The sequence below is a fragment of the Heterodontus francisci genome, chromosome 15, assembly GCF_036365525.1.
Source record: "Heterodontus francisci isolate sHetFra1 chromosome 15, sHetFra1.hap1, whole genome shotgun sequence".
Classification (NCBI taxonomy): Eukaryota; Metazoa; Chordata; class Chondrichthyes; order Heterodontiformes; family Heterodontidae; genus Heterodontus; species Heterodontus francisci.
This window is the reverse complement of record NC_090385.1, coordinates 82187340-82211029: the sequence shown is the minus strand read 5'-3', so window position 1 is coordinate 82211029 and position 23690 is coordinate 82187340. Positions and strand designations below refer to the sequence as shown.

Sequence of the window (23690 nt, the reverse complement as noted above, 5' to 3'; positions counted from 1 at the left end):
ACAGTACTCCAGATGTGATCTCACCAATGCCCTGTATAGCTGAAGCATAACTTCCCTACTTTTGTATTCAATTCCCCTCCCGATAAATGATAGTATTCTATTAGCTTTCCAAATTACATGCTGTACCTGCATACTAACCTTTTGCAATTCATGCACGAGGACACCCAGATCCCTCTGCATCTCAGAGCTCTGCAATCTCTCACCATTTAGATAATATGCTTCTTTTTTATTCTTCCTGCCAGAGTGGACAATTTCCCACTTTCCCACATTATACTCCATTTGCCAGGTCTTTGCCCACTCACTTAACCTATCTATATCCCTTTGTAGCCTCCTTGTGTCCTCTTCACAAATTACTTTCCTAACTATCTTTGTGTCATCAGCAAATTTAACAACCACATTTATGGTTTGGAGAAGGCCGGGACCTCTGATGTGGACTCTCCACTGCCGTCCCCACCACCAGCATCTGCTCATGCTCACTTGTGAAGTGTAAGTCACCAGTAAAGCCCAACTAGCTGTTTAACTGGTCCCACTGAAATGCAAATATCTGAGCTGGTATATAATATGAGTCCTGTGACTGCATCCTAACAATGAATCAGCTCCTCTGAGGAATCATCATTAGCCACATCCACCAACTCCTGCAGCATGTGTGAAGGCCCTGGCAGAGAGGAAAAAACAAAATTAGAAATGGAAAGCTAAGAATATTGCAAGATATGCATATTTAGCCCACTGTTGAAATCATGTCAACATGTCTGAGTGGCATATAACACATAGGTCGTTGATATTTAATTGTGTTACCAGGTAGCTGGGAGCTCCTCATCTCCCCATCTCCGACAGCCAGACATGCCAAGACCCCTCTGATCTCCTGGGCCTCCTGCTCTGCATTTGTCAGCTGCGAGATCTGTGAAGGCCCACCTCTGGTTCTCTCCCTTTCCCTTATGTTCTGTGCTCTCTTCTGCAAGGACGGAAACAGACCTATGAGTTGATAATTGTATATTAATTGTGTTCAATTGCATTCAGTTGAGCCCTATAAATAAACAGCAGTTGTTGGATTAGGAGGTGTATGCTAATAATGGCAACTCTGTAAATAAATATAACAGTGTGTAAAATTGGCTACAGTTTTATCCTTCACCAGCTGGTTTTCTGGGCTAGAATGTGAATGATTGCAATGGGGGTATGTGCTCACCTGACAGATGGGTGCAGCTAATTGCTTGAGGTACCTGCATGTTAACTTTCTATGATTCATGTACAAGGACTCTTAATAGCAACATTTCCCAGTCTTTCACCATTTGAAAATATATTTTGCTTTTCTATTTTTCTTGGACAACTTCACATTTATCCACAGTATATTTCATCTGCTACGTTCTTGCCCACTCACTTAACCTATCTAAGTCCTTTTCAGCCTCTTTGCATCATCTTCACAGCTTATTCTCCTACCTAACTTTTTAACAACATTACACTTGGACTCCTTATTTAAGTAATTAAAATGAACTGAAAATAGTTGAGGCCCAAACCCTGACCCTTGCGGCACTCCTCTAGTTACAGCCTGCCAACCCAAAAATGTTTGATTTATTTCTTATTAATGTTTTCCGTCCATTATCCTCACTCCTAATCTCATGAGCCATAGTTTTGCGTAATAACCTCTTGCATAGTACCTTATCGAAATCTTTCTGGAAATCCAAATATGCTACTGGCTACATCCTCAAAAAAAATTCAAACATATTTTTCAATCACGATTTTCCTTTCTCTGTTGACTCTGTCCAATCATATTATGATTTGCTAAGAGCCCTGTTACCGTGTCCTTAATAATAGATTATAGCATTTTCCCAATGACTGATATCAGGCTAAATGATCTATATTCTCTGTTTTCTCTCTCCATCCTTTTCTTGAATAATGGGATTACATTTGCTACTTTCCAATCCACGGGGACCATTCTAGAATTTAGGGAATTCAAAACCAATGCATCCACTGGGCTTGATTTTCAACCCAGGGTCGGGAACCCTATGCCTGGATAATTTCTGGGTCCCGACACCATGCCTTATCTGTGTCGTGTCAATGATTGAATTGTCAAATGTAGATGCCTTAATTGGGCCGGTGGAAAGCTCGGTGCCCAATTGGTGGCACTGAGCTCTGCCAGCAGATGAGAGCTGCCTGTTGAGCATGATCATCAAAGGCAGACGGCGGCCAAGAGGGGGCCTGCTGCTGCTTTTCTGAAGAGGGGCAGTGGGACATCAGAGGCCCAGCAGCCTCATTGCGCAAAGAAGTGACCAAACAGCCAGCTGAAAGGTACTGCACCCCATCTCACACAAAAAACCCTAGTGGCAAAACATTTTCCACATAAAAAGATTACTTAATTACTCCCCCTGTTGATTCCGACAGTTGTGCACTAATGTGCACCAGACTTTTCGGGTTTGCTGATTTGCGGTTTGACAACCGCCTTCTAACCCTCCCCGGCGCACTAATAAGCTCTTCAAGGAGCTTAACAAGCCATTAATTGGAGGCAAGTGGGATCCCACAAACGCACCCCCCCCCTTCCCCCAGCCACTCCACCACCACTTGACAACCCAGCCCTCGCTTTGAAAATACCAGTGCATCCCAGAGGCATCAGGACACTAACATGCCATCCGGGAGCACTATTTTTAAAGTGGGTCTGCTCCTGTTCTCGCTCCCACGGGTGATTGAAAATCTTGGCCACTATTTCTGTAAATGCCTGTGTTATAACCCGAGGATGTAGGCCATCAGGTCCAGGGAATTTGTCAGCTTTTTGTCCCATTAATTTCTCCAGTACTATTTCTTTGCTGATATTAATATCATTCAGTTCCTTATTTTCACTTGATCCTTGGTTCCTGACTACTTCTGGAATATTTTATGTTTCTTCGACTGTGAAGACAGATACAGAGTATGTATTTAATTTTCCTTCTTATCCATTATAATTTCTCCTGTCTCTGCTTCCAAGGGACCTGTGCTCACTCTCGATAATCTCTTCCTTCTAATATACCTATAGAAGCTATTACAATCTGCTTTGATGTCTTTAGCTCGTTTATTCTCATATGCTAGCTTCTCTTTCTTCATCAATTTCTTGGTCATCTTTTACTGAATTTTAAAATCCTCCCAATCCTCAGGCCTACTGTTCTTTTTGCCATCTTTATAAGTCTGTCCCCTTAATCTAATCTTTAACTTCTTGTTTGCCACAGTTGGCCCACTTTTCCCAATAGGTTTTTATTCCTTAAGGGGATGTATATTCGTTGCAAATTATGAATGGTTTCTTTAAATGCTTGACATTGCCTAGCTACAGGCATATCTTTTAGTCTGGTTTCCTAATCCACCTTATCCAACTCGCTCCTCATACCTACTGACATGATTGGGTCATTAAACCATATCCTGCACTGAATTCATGAGCATGGCACTACACTGACCTCCTCAGCCATCTCCAGCCACATCTTCTTGGTGTCATTAGCAGGTTTCTTCCTCCCATAGCTGGGAAAGGGTATCTCTCTCCAGCTCCTCACTGACCCCACCAACATATCAAATGAGACATCATTGAAATGCGACAGCCATTGTCCAGCTGGAATCCATTATAACTTATCTTCTTCCTTTGTTCCAACTCCAACTCCTCCATAATTTCATTTTTGGATTAGCCCTTTAATTACTGGAGTTGGTATTGTGTCTTGTGGGTCTTTATCGCACCAGCTGCCACACACTGAATGCCAAACCAGAAGTAAAATGCTAATGAGTTGGCTGAGTTAAACAGTCACCAACAGACCCGCTGAACTTTCTTCCCAGTTTTCCAAACTACACTGGATCCCGCCCCGGTCCCAGTGAGGCCATAGTAACTGTACATTAGGAATGTACCTCATTGCCATTAGACCACGATAAGAACGATTTTATTCACTGAGTGAGTATTTGGTATTTATTTTCAGTGATATTAATCTCCAAGTTAAATACTTTGAGTGAATTCTCATTTACCCTGGGCAATAATGGTTGATCAACAAGGTACAAATAAAAGTGCTGCTTTTGAAATAATTTTCCAGATTTTTGTCATGGCAAATGTGCACATGATTGATCTTGGCTTTGGAGAGCTTGACTTTAATCTTTGAATGCTGGAAAGAGTCCTGAAGGACTGAGATTCACATTGGCTTGTCATGTAATAAATGAACTTTGCCGTACTGGTCCTGTGATTGGCAGTCGAAAAACCCTTCCTAAGAGTTAAACAAATGTTCGGAAAATCAAATAGACCAAAGAGATATCAGAAAATCTAAACAAACTGTAGGAAATGTAGGTTCTATTGAAAGCTCACAGAGCTGAAACATTAATTGTCTTTCTCTCTGTTCAGAGGCTGCCAGTCCTGCTGAGTGTTTCCAGCATTATCAGTTTTATTTCAGATATCCAGCATCTGCAGTATTTTGCTTTTGCAGGAATTAAAGACTCTTCTGTGTCAGAAACTCCTCATTGCTGCTGTAATCAGCTGATCCTGCAGCTCTGCACCGTATAAATCTCAGCAAAAATGAGCTGGAATGCTCTAGAAATATAAAAACCCGGCCATGCAAAGATGCAGCGCTACAGGCCTCACTTTGACGTATACAAATGAAGTTAGTCGGAGGTTGGCAACATTCAGAGTGTGAGGGAACTCGGGAAACTTCCCCCCCCCCCCACCCATTTCAACCCCATTGGGAGTAATTTTATTTCTGTTATAATGCAACATGGGCGATATTGGCTCATCTCTCATTGGCTTTAATGGAAAGAAAAGGTGCATAATGGTAGGCCAATCCAATATCACCTGATTTACACTATCATCAAATTTGAATATTATTCCTATTAAGATTTCATGGTTTGTAATTCAATTGCTCTTCCTAGATGTCTATTAAAAGGTTCCAACTAACAAAAGGATATAGAGGCACTGGGGAAGGTGCAAAAAAAATTATAAGGATAGTTATAACTGAGAAGTTATCACTATCAGGAAAGATTGATCAGGCTAGGGCTATTTTCTCAAAAAAGGAGAGGCTGAGAGGTGACCTAATAGAGGTCTTTAAGATTATGACAGGTTTTAATAGGGCGGACATAGAAAAAATGTTTTGACTTTTGGGGGAATACAAAATTAGGGGCCATAAAAATAAAATAATTATTAATAAATCCAATAAAGGACTCAGGAAAAACCTCTTCAGACATAGACTGGTTAGAATGTGGAAGTTGTTACCACAAGTATAGCTGAGGCAAATTGGATAGTTGCATTTAAGGGAAGCTGGATAAACACATGGGGGAAAAAGGAGTAGAGGATGTGCTGATAGGGTGAGGTAAAGTAGGGTGGTCGGAGGCACATGTGGAGCATAAACACCAACACTGACTTGTTGGGCCAAATGGCCTGTTTTGGTGCTGTAAATTCTATGTTACAAAAAAGAAACACGAAAGTATTAGGGCTGATTTCTTCCATCCCATTTGTTTTCAGGCAGGACCGGGGTGGACTAAGCAGAAAGATGGGTCAGCGACGCTTTCTGCTGAATCCCTCCCCACTTGCAGACACATATTGATCTCCTGGCATCTCCTTCATTGGACATCTGAAGCACCGGCTCAAGAAGAGATGGGTATAACCAAATAAGGTGCCAATGATATAATTCCCTCCATAACAAACCTGCATGTTAGGACAACTTTCCTGTACACAACAGGCATCCAGGGTTACAGAAGCAAAACAAGAAAATAAAAACAGAAGATGCTGGAAATATTCAGCATCTGTGGAGAGACAATCAGAGTTAATGGGCTGGATTTCACAATGGGCGGATGGGAGCTGGCCACCAAAGTAAAAGTCAGTGGCAAACCTGCATCTGCCCAGCCCGGGCATCTGACCCGCATTTTATGGGTCCCCGGACTTTAATTGTTCAGAGGAGGGGGCTCCACCCGTTTGAGGGAGGAAGTTCCGCCTCATTGAGCTGCCGGGCCAATCATCGGGCCAGCAGCTTTCAGTCCCAGCAGCGCCACCGGGAGCAGTGGCCACTGCTGGGACTGCATCTCAGCCGAGGACACACAGCCAGGACTGAGGTAAGTTTGGTTTGCCTCACCGAGCAGATTGGTTGAGACCCGGTGAGGCAAGGGTGATCGTTTGGAGGGAAGGGGGGGGGGGGCGCATCTTGGGTCCTGGGGGTGGTTGGGGAAGTGGGGCCGGCCCCCTCCCCGGTTCCTAGGACATTTTAACTTTTTTTATTGCGAACAATTGATCGATTCGTCTCCCCATTGTGTGAGATCTTGCAGAGGCCAGCACTTTCTCCTGGCCTGAAAGAGGGCGGCTCCTTTTTATAAAAAAGCAAATCTTGCATTTATGTAGTGCCTTTCATGACCTGAGAATGCCCCAATGTGTTTTACAGCCAATGAAGTCCTCCCAATGAAGTGTTGCAATGTAGGAAATACGGCAGCCAATTTGCACACAGCAAGCTCCCACAGCAATGCGATAATGACTGGATAATTTCTCTTAGCATGTTGCTTGAGGGATAAGTATTGGTCCGGATAACAAGGAGAACTCCCCTGCTCCTAACCTGCTTTCAACTTGCCCCAAGTGCTAAAGTTGGGTACCGCTAGGGAATATGCAGTACTTCCCCTCCTCCCATCATCCCTTCCCCTCCTGACATGCTTCCAGGTAGAAATTCCACGGGACCCTGCCAAAAAAATTTAAATTTAATGGAATCCAGAAAAATTCACCAGAGTCAATGGCATCTGTTGGACTGGGTCTTCCAGAGGAAATGTTAGGCCATTACCTTAAAGGCATGTCACTTCATTAAGTGGCACACCCACCTAGTCTTTCATCCTGAAGACTGGGTTCAAATTCATCTTGTCCTGGTGTAATGAGTGTCTGCTCTCTCTCTGCTGGTTGTAAAACTCATGTGTAGCTCAGTTTATGTATGATGGCCACCATCAGCAGACAAGAAGGACATTTGGCCCCTCAGGATGAGGTGAATTTGAACCCAGATTCTAGAAATGGGAGTGTAGTGTGTCTGTCTGCCTCCATTAAAGCTAAATATGTAAATCTAGATCTCTTATTTGAACTTTTTTTTCATTTCAATATACTGAGTACTGTCCTCTTATAGTAATGCACTTCTGGGTTTAATTCACGAGGTCAGAGGGCTGCATTGTTCAAACAATGAGTCAGTATTTACAATAAAATAATAGCAGTGCTAGACATCTAACAACTGACAGTCGATCATTTCTATCAGTGTTACATTAAAATGTCAATATTTACAATTTGAACTATTTTTCTATGGAGAATAAAACAAATGTTCCTGGCAAGACCTTTGTTTCTTTCTTGTGGTAATGGTTCAAGCAGGGAGAGTCAGTCTGAGGGATGATTTTGGGTAAAACACTCAGGAAGCTTGGCTCTATCAAGGACAAAGCAGTTTGGCTGATCGACAGCTCATTCATCACCTTAAATACCCACTCCGTCTGCCAATGGTGCATTGTGAATACAATGTATCCTGTCCACAGGATGCACTGCAGCAACACCCCAAGTCTTCTTCAACAGCACCTCCCAAACCCATGACCTCCAGCAATTAGAGGGAGTAGGGCAGGAGGTGCAGGTGAACACCAGCACCAGCAAATTCCCCTCCAAGTCATGCCGTTCCCACTTGGAAATATATTACCGTTCCTTCATCATCACGGGGTCAAATTCCTGGAACTTACTACCTACCAGCACTGTGGGAGTCTCTTCACCCCCAAGGACTGCAGCAATTCAAGATGGCGGCTCATCACCACCTTCTCAAGGGCAACTAGGAATGGGCAATAAATGCTGGCCTTGCAAATGATGCCCACATCCCGAGAATGAGTTAAAAAATTGAGAATGCTGTGTGTGTGTGGCAGGGAATGAATATCATTCCCACACAGAGGCAGGAATTTTACGTTGCGGTGAAAGCCCTGCCCACCAGGTTAAAAGTTGGGGGTCAGTCCACCTCCACTGGGCCTGGAAGTCACACAGCCATTTTGCATTACCAAGGCCCTTAATTATCCTCGGTCGGGATTTCCGCCCCTCTGAGGCAGGAAGTCCTGCCTCCAAGAGCTGCCAGCCAATCAGAGGTCTGGCAGATTCTCAGTTCCAGCAGCGCCACCAAGAGCAGTGGTCACTGCTGGGACTGCACCCAGCCCAAATAGCAAGAGGGACGCCAGCCATGACAAAGGTGCATGATGTCTTGGGCCTCGCTGGGGACAATTGGCTGGGCCCAGACGAGGGGGGTGGGCATCCACACGAGGGCAGGGGGAGGTACTCCATCGGGCGAGGCATGTGCGGCTGGGCAGCCCTCTGTGGGGCACAGGGTGCCCGATCAGGAGGTCCCACCCCTGTGTAATACTGGGCGGCCTCCCCAGGTGGCAAAGTGCTAGGCTGCTGCTGGTAATATACCAGCGGCAGTGGGAGAAGGCCCTTAGTGGCAATTCATTGACCACTTAAGGGTCTCAATTGGCCTGGGTGGGTGGGCCGTTTGCCACCTCCCCCCACTGCTGCTAATATAATAGTGGGGGTGGGTAGGCAACTTCAGTCCCACATCTCCCACCCGATTTTACCACCCCCCACCACCCCCCCATTGCCTTCAGCCCGCTCCCTGGGGGAGGGGGGCGGGTGTAAATTTCCAGTCACATTGTCAGGAAAATCAAAACCCCACTAGTGGATGTGTAATGAGCCTTTAGCAATGGATTTATTGGACTTTTCTTTGTCGTAGCAGAATCTGTTTTCCGTACTTGAGTTAATAGAAGTTGAAGCTCAGTACAGATAAAATCTGTGGAGCTGTGGTATATATTATGACACTTGTACTGTATACCATGAACCAACCTGTGAGGCCATTGGGAAACACCCAAGCTGGAACTGTCTTTAATGAGATCTATTAAATTATTTCACAGACCACATCTGGTAAGAATCAGTGAAACTCTGGTCCAGAAGACAATCTTGATTCGGTTTAGTGAGGCACAGCCAGAATCCTAGCAGGCTTGGTTTGATAACAATGTATTTGTTCATTGACTTTGAAAAAGAATTTCCCCACCCGCTGATCGATAAATTATTTCCTCTCTATCTCTATTGCTCCTGCCACCATGAAAATCCCACACGAATATTACACCTCACCCAGTCAACCAGACAGTTTAAGACTGACAAGCACAACAACTTGCTTACCTATTGTTTCAGGTGGGCAATCGGACAGTACTGCTGTCTGAACAAAGAGTGAGCTGCTCACAAAGTATCAAAACTGAAAGGCAGAGCATCAGGAAAAGTGGCAGCAAGTGCTCTTTGGGCTTCTTATGTGTGATGAGGTCACTGTTGTCTACAGTGTGAAAAAAGCAGTTTGATTCACATTTACCATCTCCTTCTGGGAAATGAATCGTTGCCACCAAGTCAGATGTAATAATATTGTACTTGCCAAATATAAATAATCTTATTTATGTAAGATAAGTATCTCAGTTAATCTGGAAAATCTGTTTCCAATGAGTTTTGAGCCAAGGGTGGATCTTTGTAGCACTGGGAAAAAAACTGGATATAACAGAAGCCAAAGTGATTGACTTGTGGACATTCTATGCAGCTTGGTTCATACTGCTATCCTTTCATGTGACCTGGTGGCAACCTCAAGCACAGGCTTGCTCCCTGGCAGGGCCATACCACTGGCAAATGGGGGAAGTAAAAGAAGTGTAACTGCAGGCCTGTGAGGTCTGTAGTCGTGGGTCCGTCTGCTAGCCTCAGAACCTTCTAGCTGTAGCTGGAGAACAGCTTTCAGGAGGCCTCAAGGTGCAAAGAGCTGGTGGGTGCTGTAAAAAATTCTTACTCACCTTTTGGATGCTCTATGCATGCTGGAGACCCTCCCCCTCCACTCACATACTCTGGTCCTTTTTTGTGCCAGCCCTATGTCTGAGCCCTCACCCTCCCACTGGCTGCAATTTGAGGACATTGAGGTGGTGGAAAGGGAACACTCCGTCATTAATCTCTGAATGCCAGCTTTGCCTTTTGGGGGTGATTTGCAATTCGTGGGGGTAACACAAAGGGAGCAGAGCCTCAATTTTGATACTTTGTGAGCAGCTCACATATTTTTCGGATAGAGGTCTCGTGTGGATCTCTCTCAAATTTCCTTTCTGCCTGGAGATTAGGCATTGCCAGAGGCAGAGGTCAAGTAAATCAGCCCCCTTAAGACTGTTATTAGAATGTCTACACTTGGGTACTAACCTTTAAATCAACAAAGTGATGACTGACAACGCAGCCGGCAGCTTACGTCATCCGACTGCGCCAATCTGTGCACAAGCGTAGATTGGTTCCTACCCTCTGCACATGCGTTGCGTTCCGCTGTGCCAGGGCTGGTTGGCGCATGCGCAGATGACATCATCATGTAACTCGGCCAGATGGCATTGGCGCATGCACAGATGACGTCATCGCGTAACGTGGGCAGATAGTGGGGGGATCTGGGTCGGAGCGAGCAGGGGTTGGGGGAGAAGAGATCTGGAGAGTGGGGAGAGAGCAGGGGTGGGGGAGAGGGGATCTGGGGAGCGGGGAGAGAGCAGGGGTGGAGGGATAGGGGGTCTGGGGAGCAGGTAGAGAGCGAGTGCGGGGAGAGCGCGGCCAAAGACCTTGCTGGTGGCGGGTGCGCTCTCCTCCTTCCCCCCGCCGCCTGCTCCCAACCCCCGCCGCGCGCCTGCTCACTCATCCCTCCTCCCTGGGTCGTGCTCAGGTCGGGTTGGACCGGACACATATGGTAAGTGTTCTGCCGGTAAGTATTAAAAATAAAAAACTTAGCTGAGCTGGCAGTCCGGGACGAAACTGAGTCTGTGCAGTGAGAGAGTGACATCACTGTGACGTCATCACGCATGCGCTGCAGCTTCGTGGAGCTTCCCAGTCGGAAGGTAAGTAAAGGGATGGTCGGCTCGGGCTCGGGTTGGGTTGAGTAGGGTCGGGCTCGGGGCGAAATTGGAGGGACTCGGACTGGGTCGGGCTCGGGTCCGCTGTGGATTGGTTGGGTTCAAGGAGGGTTCTTTTTCCCAACCCATGCATGCCTTTAGCGTGACTGGCCATACAGCTGGGTGAAAGGGTTGCCTATCAACAAGAGTGGATGCTGAGGGTCATCGGCGCATAAGCTGAGAGGAGTAGCAAAGGCAAAGATGCCAGAGCAACTTGTCACTGCAAAGGACAGCACTCTGGAGGCCTACAACTCACCTGACATGGGTCTCATACATAAAAACAAAATACTGCAGATGCTGGAAACCTGAAATAAAAACAAGAAATGCTGGAAATACTCAGCAGGTCTGGCAGCATCTGTGGAGGGAGAAGCAGAGTTAACGTTTCAGGTCAGTGACCCTTCATCAGAACGGACAAATATTAGAAATGTAAAAGGTTTTAAGCAAGTAAAGTGGAGGTTTGAGCAAGAGATAACAAAAGAGGTGTTGATAGGACAGAGGGTCACAGAGAATAACTGACCAGAAGATCATGGAACAAAGGCAAACGGTATGTTAATGGTATACTGAAGGACAAAGCGTTAGTACAGAGAGGGTGTGAATAGACTGTAAAGCATGAAGCACTCCAAACACAACATTAAAAAAAACACAGAAACAATGGGTAGGCACAGTAGAAACAAACTAAACAAACTAAAATAAAATAACCAAAGAAAAAAGAAAAAGGAAAAAAAGAAAAAATAACTAAACATAACGAGGGGGGACCTTCATGCTTTGAAATGATTGAACTCAATGTTCAGTCCGGCAGGCTGTAGTGTGCCTAATCGGTAAATGAGATGCTGTTCCTCGAGCTTGCGTTGATGTTCGCTGGAACACTGCAGCAATCCCAGGACAGAAATGTGAGCATGAGAGCAGGGGGGACTGTTGAAATAGCAAGCAAACGGAAGCTCGGGGCCATGCTTACGGACTGAGCAGAGGTGTTCCACAAAGCGGTCACCCAGTCTGCGTTTGATCTCCCTAATGTAGAGGAGATCACATTGTGAGCAGTGAATACAGTATACGAAATTGAAAGAAGTACAAGTAAATCATTGCTTCACCTGAAAGGAGTGTTTGGGGCCTTGGATGGTGAGGAGAGAGGAGGTGAATGGGCAGGTATTACACCTCCTGCGATTGCAGGGGAAGGTGCCGTGGAAAGAGGACGAGGTGGTGGGAGTAATGGAGGAGTGGATGAGGGTGTCGCGGAGGGAACAATCCCTTCGGAATGCTGACGGGGAGGGGAAGATGCGTTTGGTAGTGGCATCATGCTGGATGTGGCGGAGGATGATCCTTTGGATGTGGAAGCTGGTGGGGTGGAAAGCGAGGACAAAGGGAATCCTGTTGCGGTTCTGGGAGGGAGGGGAAGGGGTGAGGGTAGAGGCGCGGGAAACGGGCTGGACATGGTCCTCTCCCCACACACCCCATGCTGATCGCCAGTGCTCTTGTTGTTGTTGTTGCTCTATTTATTCTATCAAAAAGACTGGAGATTTTATAAGCACATTTTGACACCCATGGCAGTCATTCTGTAAATTAAGCCCTGCAAATTCTTAATTTACAAATTTCCTCTCACTGGAGCGGTTTTAAGAGCTAAATAGGAATTAAGCATGTGGACTCCGCACTCAAATATCACTCACCTTTTCCTTTATCAAAGAAAACCTGACTGGCCCTGGCCTGCCCCAGTATCATTATTGCCTGTACAGCAATTTCCCTCAACAAACCTTGAGGTGGAATGGCTGAACAAATCTGAAAAACAAAGACATTAAGCCAACAACAACAGCTTGTATTTATATAGCACCTTTAGCATAATGAAACATTCCATAGTGCTTCACAGGAGCATTATAAAGCAACCAGAACGATACTAAGGATAAGGAGAGACTTGGGATTGTCGGACTATCTCCACTGGAACAGAGCAGGCCAAGAGAAGATTTGATAGAGGTTTTTAAATGATGAAAGGTTTTATTCGAGCAAATGGGAAAAGACAATCTCCTCTGGTTGGGGAGTGGTCATCAATTTCAAATTGTCACTGAGAATGAAGAGCGGGGTTAGCAGAAACTTCTTTACCCAGTCAGTTTGTTAGTGCATGGAATATTTTACCACAAGGAGAGATTTAGGCAAAGACCATTGCATCTTTAAAGGGAAGAGCAGATCAACATTTGAAATAAAGGAAGACACAGGATTCTGGACTAAGAGGAGGGCAGTGGGATTGGTTTGGGATTGCTCTAGCAAGGAACTGGCTCAAATACAAGACCTCACTTAGTGCTGCTAACTTTGATGGATTCTAAGGGCAGGATTTTCCCGCGGGCTTTGGGATCCTGATGTCAGGACCAATGAGAGTCCCGAGCCCGCATTTGATGGGCGCCAGAGCAGGGGAGCTATTTTCCTGGAGGCAGCCTCCTAATTGACCGCCTCAGAGCTCGCTGTCCTATTAAGGACGGTGGGTGGGCTCCCGATGCCGCTGGCTCAATCACAGAGCCTGCAGCTCTAGAGCCTCGGCAGTCCCACCAAGAGAGGTGGACACTGCAGAGGCAGGTTGGGGACCATGAGGGTGCCTCAAAATGTAGGGGCCCTCAAAAGGGTGAAAATAATTACATTTTGTAGAGGGGCCAAGCAGGCAGCGTTTGCTGCCAGAGGACCCCTCTTAGGGGGTCGGAGCTACCAACTTTAATTGCTCCCCTGGACTGCCACAGGCAAGTCGCCTCAATCAAACTGGCAGCCTCCGCATGGGGTGGAGGGGGGACTGCTCCTCCCTCAAAATCACCCCTAATTGGGAATTTAAATATGCAGATTAGTTGTGCGCTACCTTGCAGAAGTCAGCCCCTCCGCATTCCTGCCGACCCTGGGAAATCAGTGGCGACAATGCATTGGGAACCACTCCCCAAGCTGCTCCCCTCTATTTGCCTGGACTCCCCTCACCTCCACTCCCACCACGCCAGGCTGGGAAAGTTCTGCCCTATGTAACGACTGGGCAAACAAAAGCACCATATAGACCAAAGTGAAAATGCCATGAGAACAATTGGCCACTAGATGACAGAAGAGAGCTCTGTTTTTCAAATTGTGAAGGAAAATCCAAAGCTCGAAAATGAGTGAGAATTTGAGCAATGTACAGAGGTAAGGTATGGAAATAAAAGCACTGCTGTTTCAGAATAAATAAGGGATGGGAAGCATAGCCCCTGGACCATTAATACTAATGAACGGATGACCTGCATATCTCCAAAATTTCTTTCAAAATTCTGTAGATTCTGTAAGGGTTTCTGCAGACTGGAAAGTAGCAAATGCAACCCCAATATTTAAGGAGGGAGCAAGAAGGAAAATGGAGAACTACAGACCTGTTAGTTTGACGTCAGTAGCATTGAAAATGTTGAGCTCTATTATAACTGGACCCTTGGAAAATAATGATATGATTGGGCAGAGTTATCATGGATTTATGAAAGGGAATTCATGTTTGACAAACCTGTTGGAGTTTTTTGAGGATGTTACTTGTAGCATAGATAAAGGAGAACCAGTGGATGTGGTGTATTTGGATTTTCAGAAGGCTTTTGATAAGGTCCCACACAGGACGTTAGTAAACAAAATTAGAGCACATGGGATTGGGGGTAATATACTGGTATGGATTGAGAATTGGTTAACAGACAGATAACACAAAGTAGGAATAAACAGGTCATTCTCAGGATGGCAGGCTGTTACTAGTGGGGTACCACAAGGATCAGTGCTTGGGCCACAGCTGTTAACAATCTATATAAATGACTTGGATATGGGGACCAATTGTAATATTTCCAAATTTGCAGATGTCACAAAGCTAGGAGGGAATGTAAGTTGTGAGGAGGATACAAGGAGTCTTCAAGGGGATTTGAACAGGCTAACTGAATGGGCAAGAACATGGCAGATGGAATATAATGTGAATAAGTGTGAAGTTATCCACTTTGGTAGAAAAAACAGAAAGGCAGAGTATTTCTTAAATGGTGAGAGTTTGGGAAGTTTTGATGTTCAAAGGGACCTGGGTGTTCTTGTTCATGAATCACTAAAAGCTAGCATGCAGGTGCAGCAAGCAATTAAGAAGGCAAATGGTATGTTGGCCTTCATTGCAAGGGGATTTGAGTACAAGAGTAAAAATGTATTGATTCAGTTGTATAAAGCCTTGGTGAGACTGCACCAGGAGTATTGTGTACAGTTTTGGTCTCCTCATCTAAGGAAGGATATACTTACCGGAGAGGGAGTGCAACGGAGCTTCACCAGACTAATCCCTGGGATGGTGGGATTGTTTTATGAGGAGAGATTGAGGAAACTGGATCTGTATTCTCTAGAGTTTTGAAGAATGAGAGGTGATGGCATTGAAACTTACAAAATTCTTACAGAGCATGACAGGACGGATGTGGATAGGATATTTCCTCTGGCTGGCGAGTCTAGAACCAGGGGACACAGTCTCAGAATAAGGGGCAGGCCATTTAAGTCGGAGATGAGGAGGAATTTCTTTACTCAGAGGGTGGTGAATCTGTGGAATTTTCTACCCTAGAGGGCTGTGGAAGCTCAATGTTGAGCATGTTCAAGACAGAAATCGATAGATTTCTGAATACTGTTGACATCAAAGGATATGGGGATAGTGGGGAAAAATGGCATTGAGGTAGATGATCAGCCACGATCTGTTTGAATGGCGGTGCAGGCTCGATGGGCCGAATAGCCTACTCCAGCTCCTATTTCCTATGATCTTATGATCCAAAGTCACCCTGAAAATCAGATGTGCAGACACCCAGAAATCTTCCAGGGAAATTGCACTCAGTTTTTCAGTTCTGAGAAAGGGTCTTTCCCTGAATTTCTACCACCTGCATCCTTGCCAAGCTACACTCCCTTCCTGAGCCCTAGTGAATTGATTTCAAGACCTTTGTCCTCACCCCATCCTATCTGAGTAATCCCCTTTAGCCATGCTAGCACTAACCTCCTTCCTTGCTCTCTCCTCTCCACCATGGGTGACTGTTCCAACAGCCATTAAACCTCAGCCTTCTGGAATTCCCTCCCAAATTCTCTTCACTATTCCACCTCCCTCTGCACTCTTAGCAATCTTTGAAAAATAAACTCTTTGACCTGTGCCTTTGTCCACCCCAAATTAAGAAGAAAGACTTGTATTTATATAGCATCTTCACAACCTGAGAATGCCCCAAAGTGCTTTACAGCTGGAGTTGCCAAATCTGGTTGAAAACATTCTTGGAGGTTTAATCGCATGATGTGCAATTATGTGACATCTGATTGCATTATTGGATTTACCTTATAAAGGTTGGGCCCCTGTAGTTGAACATCGTTGCTTGTGTGTTTGTGCCAGCAGCTGTTGTCCAAGAAGTTCAGAAGACAGAGAAGGGAAACCGGAGGAGGGAAGCAATTTGCACAGGGGAATTCAATAACTCACTGAAATTGTTCGATGAATTAATAGTAATATTGGTGACACTCAGATTCTCCTCATAAACAGCAATAATACATTAACTCACTGATTGTCTATATGGAACTGGTAGCAAAGGTGTAATACTACAATATGCTCCTACCTGTACCAAGTAGTAATCGTATAACTTGCTGATATACATTTTGAAATTGTAGCCCCAAAACCACTGAATTACACAAATTGTAGTTAGGCTTCCCAGTCGTTGCTACTTTTAATAGGCCCAATCTCTCTCCTTAGCTTCTTGTTCGTGTGAAGGTAACATCTCTGAACTGGAGACGTCACTCAAAGTTGAACTGTACTTGGATTTCACACCTCAAAACCAGGCTGCACGGACTAATCTGAATCAAACTGAAGGGCAGTGAGCTTGATATTTGGGGCACTTCTCAGGGCACAATGTCTTAAACGTGGCTCAGCACCAACCACTCTGGAATACTCACTTAATGCTGATACTCTGCTTCCTTGCCCAACCTCTGCCTCTCTCCTCAGTTACAACTGGCACCCTCCTTCACTAGAGTCTCCTGTTCCAATCTTGCAAAAATTCCTACTCACAGTGCGCTTTTTATAAAAGTCATTCTTGGAATGCGGCTGTTTTTGGCAAGGCCAGCAATTATTACCCATCCCTAGTTACCTTTAGCTGAATGGCTTGATAGGTCTCTTCAAAGATCAGTTAAAGCCACAGTGGCATGAGACTGGAGTCACATATAAGCCAGACTGGGAAAGGATATAGCCACTGAACGACTGTACTCAGCAGTGTTTGGTCATTTGCAGCAGCAACAACAGGAGGTGGAGGCCCTAGAACAGCACTGAAACAACAACAACACTAACTTGCATTTATATAGCATATTTAGCACAGCAAAGCATCCTGAGGACGATTATTTACAGGCATAATTATCAAACAAACTTTGACGGTGAACTACATAAGGTAATATTAGGACAGGTGACGAAAAGTTTGGTCAAATAAGTAGGTTTTAAGGAACATCTTCAAGGAAACGAAGGAGATAGAGAGGCTTAGGGAGGGCACTCCAGAGCTTAGAGCCTTAACAGCTGAAGGCACAGCCCCCAGTGATACAGCGATGAAAATTGGGGATGCGCAAGACGCTAGAATTGGAGGAGCACAGATATCTCAGAGTGTTATCGGGCAGGTGGAGATTGCAGAGAAAGGAAAGGATGAAGCATAGAGGGATTTGAAAACAAGGATGAGAATGTTATAATCGAGGCATTGCCAGACCAGGGCTAATGTAGGTCAGCGAGTGCAGGGGTGATGGGTGATTGGAACCTGATGTGAGTTAAGATGCCAGCACCAGAGTTTTGGATGACCTCAAGTTTAAGGAGGGTGCACAGGAAAATTACACAGACAATGCTTCCAAAGTGCTGATAGTGCACATCAACTGTGAACATTTGACATGTATGGTGCTATATAAATGGAAGTTGCTGTTAAAGCCTTTGCATCTTGGCTCCTCAGAAACAATGAGTGACCTGCAGTGTGTTTCCAGCATTTGTAGTTTTTTTGTATTTCTTTATTGCAATCTAAGGTATTTGTCATGAGACAGGAACCAATAAGCTGATTACTTGCATGTAAAGTGGAATATTTTTCTTGAAGGGACAGTGAAGCTCCATCTGTATCAAATAAAGTCTGAACAAATTCCAGAGTTTCCTAAATGCTGAATTATTCCGAGCTGTACCAATCCAGATTGTTTTTGCATTTGTTGTTGCTTGTCGCCAATCTGCCACTGGAGATTCAAGATAATCGCGGGTAAAATTGTTACTGAGAAGTATGCATGCTGCCTCTCCAAATTACTTTTGACCATAGTACTAGAGCAAGTGAGGGATTGGTCCAGTACAAGCTATGGTCTCAATCTCCCAGGCACAGCATCAACTAGGATGATGTTCTGTGAATACAGGCAAGAGGCTTATTGGAAAATGCAGACCTGGAATAATAGCTGTTGTTCAGTCTTGAGGAGCTCCTGTCACTGGAATGACAAGGTTCCAGCAGGAAGCCATTGTAGTTTTATTCAATGGCAACTGAGTAAGGATTTCTTCAGCAATGGTGCATCCATTGTAGTCAGACACCAATCTCCTAGATGGTACACTATAAATGAGATCAACCATGCAGTTGTCACTTAATACACTGGTTAGTGCTTGAGGGCAAAATGCCAATTTTGATCTCCAGCACAACTGCGTGTTTGATGCTGAGGACTGTACTAATACTGCACTGGTAGAACATGCTGCTAACTGTTAATTATGGAAATAATTTATTTCAAACTGCTCCACCAAGTGCTACGTCTGCGGTACATTTAGTAAGTGAAAATACCAGAGAATGTTTCTGTTGCATATCTGAGGATGTGATCTCTCTCACTCGTTACACTGAGGCAGAATGATTGGTTGACCCTATTTAAGTTACTTTTGCTGTGTTGTATTTATTGTCTTACTGCATTTGAAGAAACATTGAAGGGGTAATTTCCTGGGCTGACTTTACGTATGAGAGTTGAGTTTCTGCTAAGTGGCACTAGTTTTGCCAGTGCAATTCGCCCAAATGCAGCCAAACCAGTGAAAAAAATCAAGGAATTTCAAATGCCAGATACGCTCAGCGCAAATCGCGCTTCCATGCTTTTCTGCATTTGTTTATAAAACATCACACTAGAAGCTGGCCCCTTCCACACCTGGCCACCCCTCAGATCAAATTAATTACCATTGCAAGTTTCCAATAATTGCGCTCATTTGCGGGCCTTCAAGGAGGCTCTGAAAATTAAACTGGGGTTACTTTTAGGCATGAAGACTCGAATAGATACATCTGAAAAGTTTTTAAATATTAAAAAATATTTAATTTACTAAGACACTGACTAGTGTACACCAATGAAACTGGTAAATGGTCTGTATAGGTTTTTTCAAGATATTTTCAATCAGTTAAAATTAGGTACACTAGGCTCTGACTAAAAATGCTTATTGTTTGTGATAATCCCATTTTTAGCTTTAATAATGAAACTGTACCAGGTTACCACTCTTCAAGATATCACAGAATATTTCCTAATGCAAGAGGAAAGAAATAATGTTAACGTTTCCTGATTGCATTGGTTCATTGAAGATTTTATGTTTGCTATTAGGCAAATGAGTTTGAATGGAAACTTGAGTCATAACTTCATTTTGGATAACTAATGCTAATTCAAGCAGAAATTTGAACCTGCACGGCCAATTACAGTCAAAGCGGAAAATCTACCCCATGAACTATTGTATAGTAGGCTAGCTTCCCAAGAGATATTCAGCTGAATCTTGACAAACATATCACTAGATTGCCAGCTTGATGTTTTGTTGGGGCAGCTCACTCTGCAGGTCAAGTGCTTGAGAGCTTGACTTTGAGCCAAACACTGCTGGCTTTCTGGAGGTGTTTTGTTACTTCTTGTTTGGATTACTGATGGGAGCATTCCAAAATAACAAGGGGCTCTACTTGTGAAAGGACAAAGCCCAGACACTCTAACTAATTTTACTGATACACCCCTCCTAGGCAGTCGAATGAGAGTTGTGCACAAAGTTCAGTAAAGAGGCTGAAATAGGGGGCTGAATTTTTAACTCCCAATGGGGTCAGGCACAGAGGTAGGTAGGTGCAGAATTTCACACCACCAGCTTGGCATGCTGGTTCCCCAGCACCATCCAGCCCCCACCCCATTTTCCCGAGGTGGGAAGGGGTGAGGTGGGGGGGGGGGGGGGCGTTGGTGTTCGTGGCATTAGGGCTAACCACCCATAAGCGGTGTATAGCCAATTGAGCACTTATGGCCTATTGTCGGAGGCTGACTGGGTTTATCCTGGTTCTTTTGGTTTGCATGAGACAGGTTTCTTTCATTCCTGCTCCCGCTTTTGCTTTTCTGCTCCTGAAGCCGTTCAGCTCTGGCTCAGTTTGTAGCATTCTCGCCTCAGAGTTAGAAGGTTGTGGGTTTAAGTCTGACTTCAGAGACTTGAGCACAAAAGTTTTGGCTACTAGTCCATTGCAATACTGATGGAGTGTTGCACTGTCAGAGGTGTCATTTTGCAGATGCAACATTAAACTGAGGGCCAGTCTGCTCTTCAAGGTGGGTGTAAAAGATCCCATGATGCTATTTTCAAGAGCAAGGGAGTTTCCCCAGTGTCATAGGCAATATTTATCCCACAATCAACATCACTAAAACAGAATGGGGAAGAAATTCATTTGTGAAGCACGCTTCTGTCATATATCATGATATTGTTGAAGAATGCCACACAGGTAGCAGCCTGTGAAGCTGCTTGCCCTCAGGGAATCAAGCTAAGTCTATGTAGCAGTGCTATGTGTACAAATTTCTCCCCCACTATCTGGTCAACAACACATTGCTGCATTTGGGAGTTTGCTGTGTGCAAATTAGCTGCCGTGTTTCCTACATGAGAGCAGTAACTACACTTTAAATGCTGTAAAATGCTTTGGGACATCCTATCATCATGAAAGGCACGACACAAATGCAAGTCTTTCTTTATTTCCTCCTTTCCTGTTCCCACATTTCCTTTGGTACCAGGTCTCCCCTGCAGTCAGCTTAATCTTGTTGCCTGACTGGCTCCATAGTTGTGCTCCCCTTTTATATTCTCTTCTCTCTTGCTCCCCCTTTTAAATTTGCACAGTTAGAATTTGTGCTCATCAAGGTGAGGAATGTTCTTGCTGGGGAATAGAGCACTTCCCCGTTCCAGGCAACCACTGCCTAGTTTAACAATTGGTATCAGCCAATTTACCCTAGCCCCAATTTCAGAAAAGCAGCCCACATTAGGTCAGTTTATCGAAACCCATAGTTGCTTCTCCAGGCAGTAACACTGCCTTTTTAACTACACTGCGTTGTTGCTAAACTCGGGGTGCTTTTTTGACAGTGCTGTAAAGTAAGTGGGGTAAATATGTTTTATTTAGACATACTTTTGATAATCTATTATGCGTGTAGTACATATTGTGATGTTTAGTTCTGTTGTATATTATTTGATCAAGACACCTGATTCTGAAACCATTTTCCCAAAGGACAAGATGGTCAACTATTTGTTTGTTGTTGTGCTGGATGGTACGAGGAAGGTCTACATCAAATCTCTGCTGATGTGGATGTAAGTTTGCATTAGTTTTCCCAATAGCGCAGTTCCAGACATACCCATGCTTTTGCTCCAGGGACAATCACAAACCTGTCATTGGAAATGAGAGTAGACTTTGTGGCACATGAAAGCAAAGTTATATGTGAGATCACCTGGCGCGAATTCAGTGAAGGCTACTTAATTTCAAATTCAGGTTTCTGCAAACTGAGGCTCCCCTTCTTCCAAACAATTCTCTCCCTTTCTGAAACAAAAACAAGAAATGCTGGAATCACTCAGCAGGTCTGGCAGCATCTGTGGAAAGAGAAGCAGAGTTAACGTTTCGGGTCAGTGACCCTTCTTCGGAACTGACAAATATTAGAAAAGTCACAGATTATAAACAAGTGAGGTGGGGGTTGGGCAAGAGATAACAAAGGAGAAGGTGCAGATTGGACCAAGCCACATAGCTGACCAAAAGGTCACGGAGCAAAGGCAAACAATATGTCAATGGTGTGTTAAAAGACAAAGCATTAGTACAGATTAGGTGTGAATATATTGAATATTGAACAGCAGCAAGTGCAAACCTGAAGAAAAACAACCTGAAAAAAACAGTGGGTAAGCAAACTGAACAAACTAAGATGAAATGAAATAAATGCAAAAAAAGATTGTAAAAAATGTAAAAAGGAATGTAAAAAAAAAGGAAGAAAAAATAACTAAAAATGACTAAAAATGAAAGTAAAGTGGGGGGCTGTCATGCTCTGAAATTATTGAACTCAATGTTCAGTCCGGTAGGCTGTAGTGTGCCTAATCGGTAGATGAGATGCTGTTCCTCGAGCTTGCGTTGATGTTCACTGGAACACTGCAGCAATCCCAGGACAGAGATGTGAGCATGAGAGCAGGGGGGAGTGTTGAAATGGCAAGCAACTGGAAGCTCAGGGTCCTGCTTGCGGACTGAGCGGAGATGTTCCGCAAAGCGGTCACCCAGTCTGCGTTTGGTCTCCCCAATGTAGAGGAGACCACACTGTGAGCAGCGAATACAGTATACTACATTGAAAGAAGTACAAGTAAATCGCTGCTTCACCTGAAAGGAGTGTTTGGGGCCTGGGATAGTGAGGAGAGAGGAGGTAAATGGACAGGTATTACACCTCCTGCGATTGCAAGGGAAGGTGCCCTGGGACGGGGACGAGGTGGTGGGGGTAATGGAGGAGTGGACCAGGGTGTCGCGGAGGGAACGATCCCTTCGGAATGCTGACAGGGGAAGGGAGGGGAAGATGCGACTGGTAGTGGCATCACGCTGGAGGTGGCGAAAATGGCGGAGGATGATCCTTTGGATTTGGAGGCTGGTGGGATGAAAAGTGAGGACAAGGGGAACCCTGTCACGGTTCTGGGAGGGAGGGGAAGGGGTGAGGGTAGAGGTGCGGGGAATGGGTCGGACACGGTTGAGGGCCCTGTCAACCACAGTGGGGGGAAATCCTCGGTTGAGGAAAAAGGAGGTCATATCAGAAGCACCGTCATGGAAGGTAGCATCATCAGAGCAGATGCGTCGGAGACGGAGAAACTGGGAGAATGGAATGGAGTCCTTACAGGAGGTAGGGTGTGAAGAAGTGTAGTCTCTCCCTTTCTGGCTTTGTCCCTTGGGAATCTTTCCCATCTGACCTGATTTCTTACCAAGTTCCTCACTTTGACTTCCCCTCCCAGCTCTGCCCTCAACAGCTTCTCTTACCCAGTTTTTGTTCGAAAAACAAAATGTTTAGTACACGTAATAACTGAGATTCAGAAGCACTTCAGTTGGTCTTTCTTAAAGGTCAGAGTGTGGGAGTGTGGGTGTATAGGTTCAGCTGTGTGCAAATCTGTTTTCTGATGCAACAAGAATGTTACTACCTCAAGATGGGTGTCTGGCTCCTGGGACTGAATGTTGCAAGGTAGGGCATTGACTTGCTTTGATTTTAGCTGTGGTTTAGTGATTTGTTCCCATTTACATTGGTGGCCTTGCATGGGATGTAAATGTATGGATACCCAACGGTGAGTATTAGTCTTCCCAGGTCTGTAGTTAGGCAGTCTAGTGATGGTAGGTCACTAAGTATTGAACCTCTGGCACCAAGCACTTTAAAATTCATAGCTCAACACTAGACCGGACAGACTCTGCTGATTTGAATGTGATCTGCATTCTGGTGTGTTCCCGATCATGGTCTGTACCCCTGGTATGAAATGTAAAATTTTTAGTCAACAGCACTTCTATGCAGTCACTAACATTCTGTCTTTGACCAAACACCAAGTTTGAGTTGTTGTTGACTTGAGGAGATTA

General features: G+C 44.8%; 1 protein-coding gene across 1 annotated transcript in view; it reads right to left on the bottom strand.

Annotated features, from left to right (window-relative positions):
- Positions 1-531: 531 nt before the first annotated feature.
- The window catches only part of LOC137377435 (uncharacterized), a 256326-nt gene continuing 233167 nt past the window's right edge, over positions 532-23690 (bottom strand). The window contains exons 6-7 of the mRNA XM_068047013.1: positions 12555-12663; positions 532-972 (exon numbers count right to left, since the gene is read on the bottom strand). Coding sequence (XP_067903114.1) covers positions 719-972; positions 12555-12663 — 363 coding nt within the window. The 3' untranslated portion in view covers positions 532-718. The remainder of the gene's footprint in view (positions 973-12554; positions 12664-23690) is intronic.